The sequence below is a fragment of the Dendropsophus ebraccatus genome, chromosome 4 (assembly GCF_027789765.1).
Source record: "Dendropsophus ebraccatus isolate aDenEbr1 chromosome 4, aDenEbr1.pat, whole genome shotgun sequence".
NCBI lineage: Eukaryota > Metazoa > Chordata > Amphibia > Anura > Hylidae > Dendropsophus > Dendropsophus ebraccatus.
The window spans coordinates 36,268,269-36,285,001 of NC_091457.1; the positions used below are offsets into that span (position 1 = coordinate 36,268,269).

At 43.7% G+C, this 16,733-nt stretch overlaps 1 protein-coding gene across 1 annotated transcript in view; it reads right to left on the reverse strand.

Moving 5' to 3' along the window:
• POLA2 (DNA polymerase alpha 2, accessory subunit) overlaps positions 1-14,563 on the reverse strand; it is a 41,512-nt gene extending 26,949 nt beyond the window's left edge. The window contains exons 1-6 of the mRNA XM_069965552.1: positions 14,322-14,563; positions 14,092-14,234; positions 11,404-11,525; positions 6,518-6,603; positions 2,527-2,584; positions 1,177-1,286 (exon numbers count right to left, since the gene is read on the reverse strand). Coding sequence (XP_069821653.1) covers positions 1,177-1,286; positions 2,527-2,584; positions 6,518-6,603; positions 11,404-11,525; positions 14,092-14,173 — 458 coding nt within the window. The 5' untranslated portion in view covers positions 14,174-14,234; positions 14,322-14,563. The remainder of the gene's footprint in view (positions 1-1,176; positions 1,287-2,526; positions 2,585-6,517; positions 6,604-11,403; positions 11,526-14,091; positions 14,235-14,321) is intronic.
• Between the last annotated feature and the right edge of the window lie 2,170 nt (positions 14,564-16,733).

Sequence of the window (16,733 nt, forward strand, 5' to 3'; positions counted from 1 at the left end):
CAATCGCGGCTGAGCTTCGGATGACGCTGCAGAGGGTTGCCGGCACTCGGGAAGATCCGCTGGCCTCCCGAAGAAGACGTCACTGCTGACGATCGGAGACCGTGGACGACACGAGATGCGGTGAGTATAATGCACCACACTTCCGGGTCTAGCGTGGGTGGGGGGAAACACGGGGAAGGGGGCCATTCACAGACATAACATACATTACAAAGTTGTATAACTTTGTAATGTGTGTTATTCTGTGAATAATTTTTTATCGCCGGACAACCCCTTTAACGATTAACGACTGAAGATAAACGATCGCAAACGAGATTGTTTATCGTTAACCTGAAATCATTCACCATATTACACAGAGCGATAGTCGTTCGTTGCAATCATTACTACAATCGTTACTATGATCGTTTATGCCTTATGATCATAGCAAAACAATGAACAATGTGCAATTACACTGAACGATTAGTGAACAAATGCGGAACTTGAGCAAACGAATGTGGAATTACAGCGAACGATTAACAATTTTAGGTTCAGATCTAAATCAACGATCAACGACATACAAACAATTTTTTTATTGTTGCCTGCAATTACACAGAACGATTATCGTTTAAATTCAAAGATTTTTCGCACGATAATCGTTCTGCGTAATAGGGCCATTGTTTATCATTAACATGAAATTGTTCACTGTATTACACAGAACCATAGTCATTAGTTACAATCGTTACTACGATAGTTTACTCCTTCTGATCCCAGCAAAAGAAAGAACAATGTGCAATTACACTGAACAATTAGTGAATAAATGTGGAATTACAGCGAACAATTAACAACAATTTTAGGTCAGATCTAAATCAATGATCAACGACACAATGATCAATAAATGATAAACGACATTCAAACGATTTTTTGATCTTTCCCTGCAACTACACAGGACAATTATTGTTTAAATTTGAACAATATAATGATTTTTCGTACGATAGTCGCCCTTACTCTGACCAAGTTCTGTTGTTTTTTCCCTAACCCAATGCCAGCCATCTTTGCGCATGCTGAAATAATTTTGCCATCCTTGTATTATTCCTCTGGGGACCCCTGACCTGGTTTGGATTTATCAGTTTTGGACATATCTAAAGAATTTGGGGCCAGATTACTTTACTATTAAAACTAGATAGAAAAAAATATATATACCTGGATGAGAAAGTGGCCGGTGAAAAGAGGAGATGGGGACTCCGGGTCATGGTAGGAACACGTTTTGATTGAGGATTCTCAGGTGTTGATAAGTTGCGTTTCTGAGATCCCTGGAGAAAATATCGGAGGCAATATAAGGAATCTGGGTGCAGTTTGATCAGAGAGATCTGTACAACAGTTAGCAAACATACATGGTAAAAACACTAAGCAATATTCAAATAACTCAAAAGGGAGAGGATCCCAGATGTGACTAAACTGCTCTTCAAATACCTATTTACTGAGTCAATACGGTAAAAGATATTCCTCCCTCACACGGTTAATGTATCTATAGACCCACACACCTGAAAGATGATTCCTTCTAACAAAGTGGCTTATTTTACGTGTGAACACTGAACTGCACTTTCTATTGTCAGCCAACCAAACCTTCTCCTAGGTTGCTTATAAACATATTACAATGAACAGGATTTAGAACAGAGCCTTGTGGTCACCACTTGTACCCAGTCTCTGCTCAGAATATACACCATTAGCAACAACCCACTGATATCTTCAGCCAACAACAAATCCACTGAACTGTACAGGGATTAAAGAGGAAGTCCCACAAAAATAAAAAGGCAGGCTGGCGGGAGAAGGGGTGCAAGAAATAACAAACAAGTAAACTCAGCCCTCCTCGTGCCTCTGTTACACCGCTCATGGATCCTGTTGACAGCCGCCGGCTGTCATCCACTGCTGGAAACTGGGTACATCACGTGCCGGGCTCTTCCAGCTGCAATGGTACGGCGGTCCCGCCCCAGTTACTGATTGGTTGAGCAGCAATCACTCAGGTATGTGACACTGCAACTAGGAGAGATACAGGACAACGGCGTATGTCAACGAGACCCAAGAGAGATGCTACGGGGCATGAGGATAGGCAAGTTTACTATCTTTGTTAGTTTTCCACACCCCCTGCCTGTCATCTGCCCTCAGTAAAGGCATGCAGGTTTGTGTGCATTAAGTTTTTGGTTTTTAGGTGGTCAGTTCCATCATTTTTACTATTACAAATGTCAAGCTATCTTGCCTGTACGTAAAGTCTCTTCTCTACATCCCTTCTCGTAGATGGGTACAACACTGGCCATTCTCCAATCATCAGAGACATATGCCGTTATACAGATCAGTCGCGGGGCTCCATGCCCCTTGTCAGCTTGCCTTAACACGTTACTGGTCATTCAAGGTCTATAGTGCTACTCTTCATAGGGTAGCACGTTGCTGCCATCATTATAAGTCTCATGTTATCTACTTTCATTTAATTTTTTAGATAATTATTTTTCCAAAAATAAAGTGAAGCCAAACACACTAGCTGCTGCTAATACTCACTTTTGCAGGAGTAGAATATGAATCTAGTAGGTTTTCTTCTGCAGTCTCAACCTCAATTCTTGAATAGGTTAAGGCCACAAAACAGCTACTTATGGTATAAAGCATGCTGCAATGTCAAAGCGACTCTGTACCCACAATCTGTCCCTCCCAAACTGCTTGTACTTTCAAATAGCTGCTTTTAATCCAAGATCTGTCCTGGGGTCCGTTTGGCAGGTGATGCAGTTATTGTCCTGAATAACAACTTTTGAACTTGCAGCCCTGTGTCAAACTGGTGTGGCCTAGATTGTGTATGCATTAGGCTGGCACAACCTCTCTGTCCCTCCTCCTTGCCCTCTTCATTATTAGGAATGCTCCAGGCAGGTATTTTCCTATTCATCAGCTGTGAGAACATGGCACATGGGCTGGATCGTTAAAGCCCCTGTGCAGGGGAGGAATAGGAAAAATCCTGCCATTGGCATTCCTAATGATGAAGAGGGCAGGGAGGAGGGACGGAAGGGTGGTCCAAGGTTAGGGCAGAGATACTCTAGGCCACGGCAGTTAGGCACAGGGCTGCAAGTTTAAAAGTTGTTTTTAGGACAATAACTGCATCACCTGCCGAACAGACCCCAGAACAGATCTTGTTTTGAAAGCAGCTATCCGAAGGTACAAGTGGTTTGGGGGGGGGGGGGGGTCAAATTGTGGGTACAGAGTCGCTTTAAAGCGTAACTGTCATTTCAGAACCATTTTTCTGAAAACATTAAATATCAACAGTACAAGCAATTTTAAGAAACTCTGTAATAGGTTTTATGTAGTAAAAGAGTTTTCTTCTGTACTGAAAAAGCAATCTCCCAGCCTCCCCCCTCACATCAAATGAAGCAGGATTTCTGTCTCCATTATGTGGCTATGGAGAGGGGAGGGGCTGTTAGGAGTGACTAAGCACTGACCTTTCTGACCCCAGAATCCTGCGGTTTAGGTGCCCAGAGAGTCTACAAACAGCTGACCTTCATGTCACCTCTTCCTGCTCCCTCATCTCCCTCAGCCCCTCCCCCCTTCATAGGCTTACAATGGAGAGAGCAGAGCCCGTCTTCACTGGCTTCTCTGTAATGAAGACGTGTTTGCCTGATAATGCACAGATAAGAAGTCAGGGGGGGAGGCTGGGAGATTGCTTCTTGAGTACAGAAGGAGGCTTTTTTGGCTGATGAAACCTATTACAGAGTTTCTTAAAATCGCTTATACTACCGATTTCTGCAATAAAAAAAAAAACATGATAGTTACGCTTTAACCCTTAGGCGACCCAGGGCGTATAGTTACGCCATGGAAGTCTGTCCCCAGACGACCTAGGGCGTAACTGTACGCCCTGGGTGTTTCTCACGCTATGAAGCGTGCTCCGGAGCGGAGCGCGCTTCATAGCAGGTGGGGGCCGGCTGCAATCAGCAGCCGGGACCTCACCGGTAGTGACACGCTGCAGCGATCGCGCTGCCGCGTGTCATTAACTCCTTAAACGCCGCGATCGCGGCGCGACCGCGGCGTTTAAGTGTAAGTGACAAGGGGAGTCCCCTGTCACTTACCGATCGGGACCCCGCAGTGTGACTGCGGGGGTCCCGATCGGTAAAACGGGCCGCTGGAGGTCTCTCACCTGCCTCCGTGCGGTCCGATCGGCGATCTGCTACTCTACCTGCACAGGCAGGCTCAATGAGCAGATCGCCGATAACACTGATCAATGCTATGCCTATGGCATAGCATTCATCAGTGTAGAAATCCAAGTACTGTATGTAAAAGTCCCCCAAAGGGACTTCAAATGTGTAAAAAAGAAAAAGTTAAAAACACTAACACACTACCCCAAAGCCCCTCCCCCAATAAAAGTCTAAATCACCCCCCCTTTCCCATTATATAAATAAAACATATAAAAATAAATAAATAGATAAACATATAATATACCGTAGCGTGCGTAATTGTCCAATCTATTAAAATATAACAAGCGTCATTGCGACCGGTAAACGGCGTACACGAAAAGAGGGAAAAAAGTGCGCGGATTACCGATTTTATGTTACATTATATATATAAAAAAATTAATAAAAAGTGATCAAAACGTCCGATCTTCACAAATATGGTATTAATAAAAACTAGAGATCATGGAGGAAAAAATGACACCCCATACAGCCCCGTAGGTGAAAAAATAAAACCGTTATAAGCGTCACAATAGTCCCATTTTATTTATAATTAATTGCCAAAAAAAAGGATTTCATTTAAAAAAAATATATAACATTAGAGAATCTGCGTAAACCTGCATATGGTTGTGTTCGGACTGACCTATAGAGTAATGTTATCATGTCGCTTTTACCATATAGTGCATTACGTAGACACAGGAACCCCCCAAACGTTACCATATTGCATTCTTTTTTGCGATTTCACCAATTTATATCTTCATAAATAATATATTTGGGATTCCATCATACATGTTATGGTAAAATGAATGACGCCATTACACAGTACAACTATTCCTGTAACAAATAAGCACTTACATGGCCTGTAGATAAAAAACTGAAAGTGCTGGAGCTCTTAGAAGGGGAGGAGGGAAAAACGGAAACACTAAGATCAAAATTTGCGCGGTCCACTGGGTCATTTTGGGCCTGGTCCTCAAAGGGTTAAGGACATGGCCCATTTTCGTTTTTACGTTTTCGGTTTTTCCTCCTTGTGTTTAAAAGGTCATAGCACTTGCATTTTTCCACCTAGAAACCCACATGACCCCTTATTTTTTGCTTCACTAATTGTACTTTGCAATTACAGGCTGAATTTTTGCATAAAGTACACTGCGAAACCAGAAAAAAATTCAAAGTGTGGTGAAATTGAAAAAAAAAAAACGCATTTCTTTTATTTGGGGGAAATGTGTTTTTGCGCCATTCACCCTGGGGTAAAACTGACTTGTTATGCATGTTCCTCAAGTCGTTACGATTAAAACGATATATAACATGTATAACTTATATTGTATCTGATGGCCTGTAAAAAATTCAAACCGTTGTTAACCAATATACGTGCCTTAAAATCGCTCCATTCCCAGGCTTATAGCGCTTTTATCCTTTGGTCTATGGGGCTGTGCGAGGTGTCATTTTTTGCGCCATGATGTGATCTTTCTATCGGTACCTTGATTGCGCATATACGACTTTTTGATCGCTTTATATTACATTTTTTCTGGATTTGATGCGACCAAAAATGCGCAATTTTGCACTTTGGGATTTTTTTGCGCTGACGCCGTTTACCGTACGAGATCAGGAATGTGATTAATAGTTCGGGCGATTACGCACGCGGCGATAGCAAACATGTTTATTTATTTATTTATTTGTTTACTTTTATTTAAAACCTGGGAAAAGGGGGGTGATTCAGACTTTTATTAGGGGAGGGGGCTTTTTACTATTAACAACACTTTTTTTTATTTTTTTACACATATACTAGAAGCCCCCCTAGGGGACTTCTAGTATATACACTGTGATCTCTCATAGAGATCTCTGCAGCATAGATATGCTGCAGAGATCCATGAGATCGGCACTCGTTTGCTTTCGGCTGCTGCAGCCGAAAACGAACGAGTGCCGAGCCGAGGACGGCGCCATCTTGGACGCGTCCCCGGCCGGCATCAGTAACGGAGATCGCTCCTCCGGGACAAGGTCCCGGAGGAGCGATCTCCCCCACTAGACACCAGGGAAACGTTGCCTCCGGTAATCGGAGGCAGCTGTCAACTTTGACAGCTGCCTCCGATTAGCTAATTAGCGGGCACGGCGATCAGACCGTGCCCGCTAATAGCAGCGGTCCCGGGCTACTCGCGGCACTTCAAAGCGGGGCCGCCGCGCGGCCCCGCTTTGAAGTGCTAGTGCGGACATATGACGTACCGGTACGTCATATGTCCTTAAGAGGTTAAATAAGTTATAATAGTGTTTATATAGCACCAACATATTCCTCAGCATGTTACAATTCTGGGGGTACAAATATTAACGTAATCCACATAGTGTAACAAGGATACAGCTCCTGAATGCTGTTAATGTCCCAGCTGCCGCAATGTTTTTCCTTTTTCACATTTGGACGCTTTGAAGTTTTTCTATTGAGAACCTAAAAGGAAACAAACAGATACAATAACTATTGTAAATGCACAATAGGAGCTATCCGCAGGTTAGACTAGTGCCGATTTGTGCTGATTGGGCTCCCAGACCGGCTGCACAGACCTCGCAGATGGGTCTCCTATGGTGTCATGGGTTCAGGGTTCTGTAGGTTTCATGTCAGGTAAAGTGCACGCGAGGCAGGGGGAAGAGTCATGAACTAGTCATGGCTCTGTCCTGTCAGAAAGCCATGATGCTCTGCAGGTAAGGAGGCCCGTTGGAGCCCGCAAAGCATGCTGACAGGACAGAGAGCCATGACTAGTCACAGTCCAGCTGACTAGTTCATGGCTCTTCCACTGCCTTGCACGCGGGATTAAAGAGGAACTCCACATAAGGAAAACTTGTTTTCTATTAAAAGTACATTAAAAGTTATATAGATGTGTCTATACAATGTATTACCGTATGTGTACAGTTCTGCCACACTGGTAGCTGATAGACATCCAGGAAGTGAAAAAAAATGGCCTCTGTGCCAGTCCACATTGTCTCCTGCTCCCACTGCTCTCCCACCTTAGGAGACAAATATCCCATGCCTCTGTCTCACATTGTGTGTGTTTGCTGATGATGCAGACAGGGTGCAGGGCATGATGTCACAGGAGGCTAAGCTGGATCCCCCAATCCCCTGAGTGATCCACCGTCTCTGGCCAGCCAGAAGCAGGTGTTGCATTGATTTCTCTAATTGTGCAGTGAAATTAGGGCTGTGTTCACACATGTTGGAGTGTCATTGCAGTACTGCAGCGTATTCACAAAAATGATGCAGTAACACAAGTAAACGGCAGAGAGGATCAGTGCCTTATTGTGGAGCTCAACTTCAAAGATAACAGACGCTTGATCATAATATGCGTGTGGAAATGAAAAGAAAAAAAATTCTAAAAGTTCTTTATTCCAATATCAGCGTTACAGGTAGAGAATACAGCATGCTGTGTGGTGTTACAGGTAGTGAATACAGCGTGCTGTGTGGTGTTACAGGTAGAGAATACAGCGTGCTGTTTGGTGTTACAGGTAGAGAATACAGCGTGCTGTGTGGTGTTACAGGTAGTGAATACAGCGTGCTGTGTGGTGTTACAGGTAGAGAATACAGCGTGCTGTGTGGTGTTACAGGTAGTGAATACAGCGTGCTGTGTGGTGTTACAGGTAGAGAATACAGCGTGCTGTGTGGTGTTACAGGTAGAGAATACAGCGTGCTGTGTGGTGTTACAGGTAGAGAATACAGCGTGCTGTGTGGTGTTACAGGTAGAGAATACAGCGTGCTGTGTGGTGTTACAGGTAGAGAATACAGCGTGCTGTGTGGTGTTACAGGTAGAGAATACAGCGTGCTGTGTGGTGTTACAGGTAGAGAATACAGCGTGCTGTGTGGTGTTACAGGTAGAGAATACAGCGTGCTGTGTGGTGTTACAGGTAGAGAATACAGTGTGCTGTGTGGTGTTACAGGTAGTGAATACAGCTTGCTGTGTGGTGTTACAGGTAGAGAATACAGTGTGCTGTGTGGGTGGGACAACAACGAAATGATAAAGTACTGCAAATAATTCAGTAACACAATGAAACTGCAATGTGTGAACACAGCCTAGATGTTCTGCTATAGATTTGGGCGGGAATGTGCAGGGTGGAGGACTGTGATGAACAGCTGAGGGAAAGCATTGCATTCTGGAACCTGTAGTACTGTGTAGAACTGCTCAACCAGGAAGTGCAGAAACACAAAACAGAACAAAACCCCCCAAAACAAATGGATTTTTGGTAGTTTCAAAACTGGGATAGATCGGTATATAATGCTTTATGCTTCTGCAGAAGTTTCATTTTTTTAACCTCTACCTGGAGTTCCCCTTTAAAAAGCATTTTACCCGACATTAAGCCTACGGAGCACAGAACCTTGGCACCATAGGAGACCCATCTGCGAGGTCTGCCCAGCTGTTCCGGGAGCCCAGTCAATACAAATGTGCTTTTGGCGAAAAAGAACCCATCCAGTAAAATTCTGCTATTGCATCATATTGATGGCTGTGTTATAATAAGTCACTAGACATATATGTCTGTCAGACATACATTCTGAGGCCACATCTCTAAGACAGTAACTAATTATGATGTGAGTCATAGAGTCATGATGTGTTCTTAACCTAAAAGGTGAAGAACATATTGGTTAATTTTAAAGCTCAAACATTCCAAAATGGTTACTGTTACAATGAAACATAAACAAAACTTTTATACAATTTACATAAGAGACCAACACATGACAAGGAGAGGGGGTGGGAGTGAAGGCACTGATGTGTGAAGGAGGTAAAAGGGCTGAATAAACACTAGAAATGCCATATTAATATGTGCCCATGTATGCCAAAGGTTCACCTGAGAGAAATTAAAGGGGTGGTGCAGTGAAAAACATTTCCCCTCATTTCCTCCCCACATGAAAAGTTATATAACTTTATAATATACTTTCGTAGCCAATTCTAGCATCTTACCCCACTTTTCCTGGTCCCGCTGGCTACTGGAAGTCAAGACCATCTTTCATCCCCGGACGCGTTCCTTGGGCTCCCGGGCACTCCCTCCCTGCCTTGGCACGCCTCCCCAAACTTTGCTATTGGGTCCTGCTTTACCCTGTCGCTCTCTGTACAGCTATGTCAGTACTATTAGAACTGCAAGTCCCAGCACACCCGATGGTGATACACATGTCAGTCCAGTGTGTATGACCATCAGGTCTGCTGGGACCTGCAGTTCTAATAGTACTGACATGGCTGTACAGAGAGCGACAGGGTAAAGCAGGTCATACACTGGCCTGACGTACCCCCTGCCGGCACCGCTGACAACCGCATCCCCCGTATATACGATCATATCTATCATCATATCGAACATATCTAATGTGCATGGAAACCTTCCAAACCTACAGGGAAGGACGGAGTACATTAATAAACCAGAAGCTTCTGTTCTCAGGAAAGATAAGTCACTGTCAGAGGTGTCTGGCAGTGGGTTCTCTCTCTCTGCCCATTCAGAACAGATACACATTCATAAGAAGTCAGGACTGTGCAGGCATATGGGGACTCGAAAAGATAAATCGAATCTCGAGAACGTTTGGGTCCGTCCGAATCTAAGTATGATGTATTTCATTACCAGTAGTTGGATGCAGCCCTAGGGATGCCTGGAAATAATGGATACAGCCTTAGGCCATAGGCTGTATCCATGTTTTCCAGAACTCCCTACGGCTGCATCCAACAGTAATCAAACGCTGTACGCTCTGGTTCAGACGACGCAAGTGTTATTGAGAGTCACTCACCTCTAATGTCAACCAAACAGCCATCTAAGGTGTAGGACAAGATGAAAAGGAACCTGTCATCACTTCCATGCTACTTACACCATTGGGGATTATTCTCACCCCACCAGTCTCAACTGAAGGGCCTCTCTCCAGGTGCCTGAGGAAGGCCCTGACCTGATACAGGGCCGAAATGCATTGTTTGACTAAATAGTTTATTTTTGGTCCAAGATGGCATAGTGTGCTGGTGATTGGTGGCAAGCGCTCACTCCTATGCATTGCTACACCTGATGTCTACAGCTGCACCTGGCTCACTTGAAGGGTATCCCTGTCCCAGATGGCCTCTGCTGGGTCTCTGTGTTTCCTTATTGCTTTATTCCTCAGTTTGGCGGTGAATGACCCGGAGCTAGCAGCAGGGTTATTGAAGAGATTGATAGAGATGTGTCTATCGTCTGCACAACTCATCCAGGTGAGCGGACACTTGTTCACCTTATCCTCACTCCCTTTGTTTTATACGTATTACTGCATACGTATTACTGCACCCTTCTCTCATTTCTCTTTCTTATTGACAATAAAATACATTATAAAACATATAATATATATATATATATATATATATATATATATATATATATATATATATATATATATATATATATACACACATTACAAAATCTGCCAAGCTGACTAGTTTTACTGACGTTAAAAAAAATGTATATGTGTGAACATGGCCCACTTCTGTTTTACCTACCACTGAATTGGGAAAATTATTTAGCATTCACATGTAGTTTTTACAGTCCTAACTATACCAGCTATAAAATTATGTAAAGAAAGAAAAAAACTGTTTATGCCAAAAACAGTCTGTTTTGGCAACAATTTTCTGAACCGTGATTGGATGTTATGGGCAAAAAAACACATATTATACATATAAGACAAGCATATTAGTGAGCCTCAAAATGCACTGTGTGCACATAGCCTTATGAATATAGGCATGCCAGTACTATACTGTAAAGTTAAAGCAGAAGTCCAGCGAATTTTTTTTTATAAAAGTGTTGTATTGCCCCCCAAAAGTTATACAAATCACCAATATACACTTATTATGGGAAATGCTTATAAAGTGCTTTTTTCCCTGCACTTACTACTGCATCAAGGCTTCACTTCCTGGATAAAATGGTGATGTCACGACCCGACTCCCAGATCTGTGCGGGCTGTGGCTGCTGGAGAGGATGGAAGGGGGACACTGAGCATCCCTCTGCCATCATACTCTCCAGCAGCCACAGCCCGCACAGCTCTGGGAGTCGGGTCGTGACATCACCATTTTATCTAGGAAATGAAGCCTTGATGCAGTAGTGCAAAGAAAAAAAAGCACTTTATGTGCATTTCCTGTGATATGTGTATATTGGGGATTTGTATAACTTTTGGGGGGGCAAAACAATACTTTACTAAAAAAAAAATTTGCCGGACTTCTCCTTTAAATGTGAAGTATAAGGAAAAAACATTTGGCCAGTGCAAATCTTAACTTACTTCATGCTCCAAAGTACAGAGATTGGCAACAGTGAGCTGTAAAGTCCTGGTGGTACTGAAAGCCATCCATTCATTGACCAGCTTTTCTTCAGTGAGCCGATGAAGAGAACAAAGTTCCACCACTGTACAGGAAATAAGAGTCAGAATTTCTTACTGTTACAGCTAGATGTTGGCTTTTTACATAGTACATAGTTTCATTCTCTTGTAATCCAGCTGTTTATGCCTGGGCAGCCAAGGCTTTAGCTTTCCAGGCATGATGGGAATTGTAGTTTTGCAATAGCTGGAGGGCCACAGGTTCCTGTGTTGTGGAAGGTACTTAATTAGAGATGAGCGAACCTGGAGCATGCGCGAGTCCATCCGAACACGAACTTTCGGCATTTGATTAGCGGTGGCTGCTGAACTTGGATAAAGCCCTAAGGCTATGTGGAAAACATGGATATAGTCATTGTCTGTATCCATGTTTTCTAGACAACCTTAGAGCTTTATCCAAGTTCAGCAGCCACCGCTCGCTAATCAAATGCGGAACATTGGGGTTCGGATCGACTCGAACCGAACCCGGTTCGCTCATCTCTATAATTAATCCATACTGGACCATTGTCTATCTGCTGAGGGAAGTAATACTAGATAAGTTGGCCGGCTATTATTCGCCATGGACAGGTTCTACATTTGCATAGTAGCTGGCGATAACATTCTTGTAAGCAGCCTCTACTTTTAGGCCTTGTCCAGCATATGGAAGCCATCTTTAACAATGGAAAATAAAAGCTGCACCTGGGATTGCACCTTGTCCTATTGAAGTGAATAATATACGCTGCCATAGCAGGGAAAGCCTAATGTAGAAAGCTGTTAAACCACCAATACCACGGTCATTGGAGGCCCCCGAAATATAGGCATTACACAGGAGGACACCCCCTCTGTTTCCTAATCGCAGGGTGCCATTGTGTTGTCGCTAGAAACAAAAAGAAGGCCTCCACGCACGCCATGATAGAACTGTTATTATAGGATGATATAGGAAATGGGCAAAATGAGAGTACTCTGCAATAGTATATGGAAAGACAAATACTGACAAGTCTGACTGCAGCTTCACTTCCCCTCTCAGCATTTAGGAGCACAGGGATGATTAGTAGAGCAGATCATACATGTGTTTTGGAGGGATAGGGGAAGATAGCTGTCAGCTAACATCCATAGTGTGAATGAGGACATGGGGTCCTATCACATGGGGTGATTATAGACTGATATCGGCCAGTGTAATAGGGCTAAAGATAAGCCAAAGAATGAGCAAAAAACTAAATAAACCTCTCCCGCATAAGCTGCACATGTCCCTGTGTAATCCAGCGTCCCTCACAGCTAGGTGCTCAAGCTATCTGATGCCATCAGTGAACGTGCGCCAATCTATGAAATCAGTGCTCGATTACAGGACGGCCCTGACCTTCTAATATGACCCCAGAACCTGTCACGACAGTGGGCTACTAAGGAGCCGCTCCAGACCTCCCCTATGAACCAGGAAAGCCGCTCAGTATAAAGTAGCTCTTGTTTTTACCTTATATTACCCACATATAATACTAAATAACCCCTGCAAAGAAAAGATTGGCTGCGGCTACCCCCAGCCCTTAGGGATCAGCAGATCTCCCTGGGGGAGGAAGCATGGTGATGGTTCCAGCACTCCACAAAAAGAAAAAAAATTAAATGCAGATACTTTATTTAATCTTGGAATACAAACTCAGCTGCCGCGTCTGACCAACGCTTTCAGGCCCTTAATCATGTACCATGATTAAGCGTGCATGCGCGTGAGACGCATTGGACAGACAGCAACTGAGTTCTTATCCCAAGATTAAATAAAGTATCTGCATTTAATTTTTTCCCTTTTTGTGAAGTGCTGGAACCATCACCATTTTTTTGCCACCCTATGAACTAACAGATAGCCACCGTCTGATCCGTGCCCCCATACACTGCAACTGCAGACTGCATAAAGGTCAGCTCACTTTCACTATATATCACTTTTTAGCATTACTAGACAGGTCGTCGCCAATGACAGAATCACCACACACCGTATACACAGCAGATACGCAACAAATACGCAGCAGATTTGTTGGTAAAGACTTGATGCTGTGTTCAGTTATTTAGATCTAATCTGCTGCGTATTTGCTGCATATCGCAGCAGTAAATACGCTGCGTATACAGTGTGTGGGTTTATACCCTAAGGCCCCGTTCCCACTGAGCAAAGCTAGCGGAATTCCGCGACGGAATTGTCCGCCGCGGAATGCCGTTAGCCTCCCGCTCATAATGGGACTCTATGGGAGGCGCGCGCTCCTGCCCTGTCCGCGCTGAAGAATGAACATGTTCATTCTTCAGCGCGTATAGAGCAGCAGCGCGCGCCTCCCATAGAGTCCCATTATGAGCGGGAGGCTAACGGCATTCCGCGGCGGACAATTCCGTCGCGGAATTCCGCTAGCTTTGCTCAGTGGGAACGGGGCCTTAAGACAAAGTCATGTGGCACCATGGCACCTGCGCAGAACACAATGGGATGTCTGGCTAGGGCTGTGCTCACATTATGTTTATGTGACTATGCTGACATATACAGTGACATACAGCAGTGGGTACCATTAACTCCAATGGAACTCTGTACTGTGCGCCACAGTAATCAGGATATGTATAGAAAGACATGACAGGATCCCCACACATTGTCCTTACGTTTATCTGGGACGTCTTCATCATCGAAGTTGACACCGAAGACCTCGAGTTCTTCCAGGATTTTCTCCACTGACACGGACATGATGATGCCGGGACTGATAGGGCCCAAGAGGGAGGGATGCCGGTGCGCAATGTGGACAAGCCTGAAATAGACAGCAGGAAGATGAAGCTTCTCTCAGAGGATATATGTCTGCCGGTCCCCACTCCTCGTACACCGACAGTCACTATACCTGAGCCTCGGAGTACAAGCCCGGGGCAGACGGACGCGCGGACAACCGGTAACTGCGTCTATACACCTGACAATACGGTAGGAGCTTCGCTGGGTTCCGACGAATGGAATTTCCCGCGCTCACACATTGTAATCTATGGCGCGAACGGTAGCTAGACTCGTTGTCCTGACAGGTAGCCAATCAGCGACGCGTTGCTAAGACACTACAGGGCGTGGTTTCTGAACTTCCTCCTGACGTAGTTTCTAAATGGCAGCATACACTGGGAAGGGGGAGGAGTTACGTATAGTCAGAGCACGTGACGGAAGTGTGCGGCGCCTAAGGCAGGGCGCTGCAGTCATTACGCATGCGCACTGCTTCAGGCGCTTTTGAGCCCGTTCAGTTTTGTTTGTTGGTGTAGGAGCAACAGTTAAAGGAAGTTTCTATTATCATACAACCAGACATAGATTTTGTATAATACTTCACCTCATACCCTGACGAATATACATATGACTGGGTGACTACTCAACTCCCACAGTAAATAGAAAAAATGCATGCTTCTGGGGCATTTTGTGTCAACATGCAACTTTTGCATGTTCAATTATCTACTAACCCCTTGCCTCTTCAGCCTGTTTTGGCCTTAATGCCCGGGACCTATTTTTCAAATCTGACCTGTCTATGTAGTTATAACTCTGTGATGCTTTGCTTGATACACCATTATATACTTGTATACATTGGTTGATATAAGCCTTTAGGTGTTTAGCAGAAATTTAAGCAAGTTGGAGGGGAAATTAAAATTTTTTCATTATTTTGGCAGATATTCTATTTTAATTAATTTTTTTCTTTTATACAGCTGACTAACTGAGAAATACCACCACTGTTTATTCCCTTTATTCCAATGTTTCTAGAAATCCCCCATATGTGGCCGCAGTGCGTCACCTGACTCAACCACGGGCCGCAGACATGACAGAGACCTGGTGAATTTTTTGGTTTTTTTTTTTTGGTGGTTTAAATAAAAAAACACAATTTAGCAGCAGTTTTTCACCATTTTTTTTTGTACGCCATTTGCTATATGTTACATGTGACATGTTATCATTATTCGTCAGGTCAGTAAGATTACAGCGATATCCATTTTATATAGTTTTTGTCATAGTTTATGGCATTTATACTATAAATACTGTTTGTGTCTTGCATACTGAGGAGTGATTTTATTTTTTTGTCAACGGAGTTATGTGAGGACTTTTTATTTGCGGCATAAGCTGACGTTTTTAGTGGTACACCTTTTGGGTACATGTGATGTTTTGATAGCGTTTACCTTTATTTTTAGGGGGTGGGATTAGCAAAAAATTGTAATTTAGATTAGTTTTTTATAATTTTTTTGCGGCGTTAATCGGACGGCATAATTAATGTAACGGGTTAATAGATGGGGTCATTACAGACACAGCGATAAATATATGTATATCATTTATAGGGGATCATTTATAAAGGGGATGGGAAATGTGTATATTTTATTTATATATATTTATTTAATTTATTTTTATTTATTTGTGTACTTATGTGTGTGTATGTGTGTGTTTCACTTTCCCTTTACAGGTCCCTCTATAATACATTACAGCACATGATCAGTGCTGTAATGTATTATAGAGAATGAATGAGCTGACAGCTCATTCATAGATCAGGTGCCTGCCTCAGTGCAGTCTTCCATAGCAGCCCAGACGCAGGAAGCAGCGTCTGGGTTGCTATGGTAACCCCCCCCGAAGCCGTGCAGCTTCGGGGGGGGGGGAGTGAAGGGGGGGTCGGAGGAAGCGGGTCTCCCTCTAGCTGCTCCATAGACATGGCGGTCGTCCCGACCAAGATGAGATTTTGCCTCTTTTCAAATCCATTCCGGCTTTGGCTGTGTAAATCTGTCAAATAAATCTGTTGGTGTAATAGGGCCCTTAATTACATCAGTTCTGCCAGGAAAAAAGGACATGAAGAGAAGTGTTGCGCAAACTTGTCAAACTGTTAAAGATTGGCAATGTTCTCCGAACTCGAACGCTCGGCATTTAGTTACCAGTGGCTGGAGAAGTTGGATGCCCACCCTAGAGCTGCCAGGAAAACATGGATAGGGTGGCATCCAACTTAAAGGGGAACTCCCCATAAGAAAAACTTGTTTTCTCTTAAAACTACATTAAAAGTTTTTATAAAATATATAATGTATTATCATATCTGATATTATCATATCTTTTTCTGCTCTCCCACCTTAGGAGACAAATATTCCATGATTCTGTATCACCTTGTGTGTGTTTGCTGAGCACAGGCTGATGACGCAGACAGAGGGCAGGTTATGATGTCACAGGAGGCTTGGCTGGCTCCCCTAATCCCCTGATTGATTCACCATTTCTGACCGCTCAGAAGCAGGTCCAGCAACTTCACCGTGCAAAAGTCTGCAGTGAA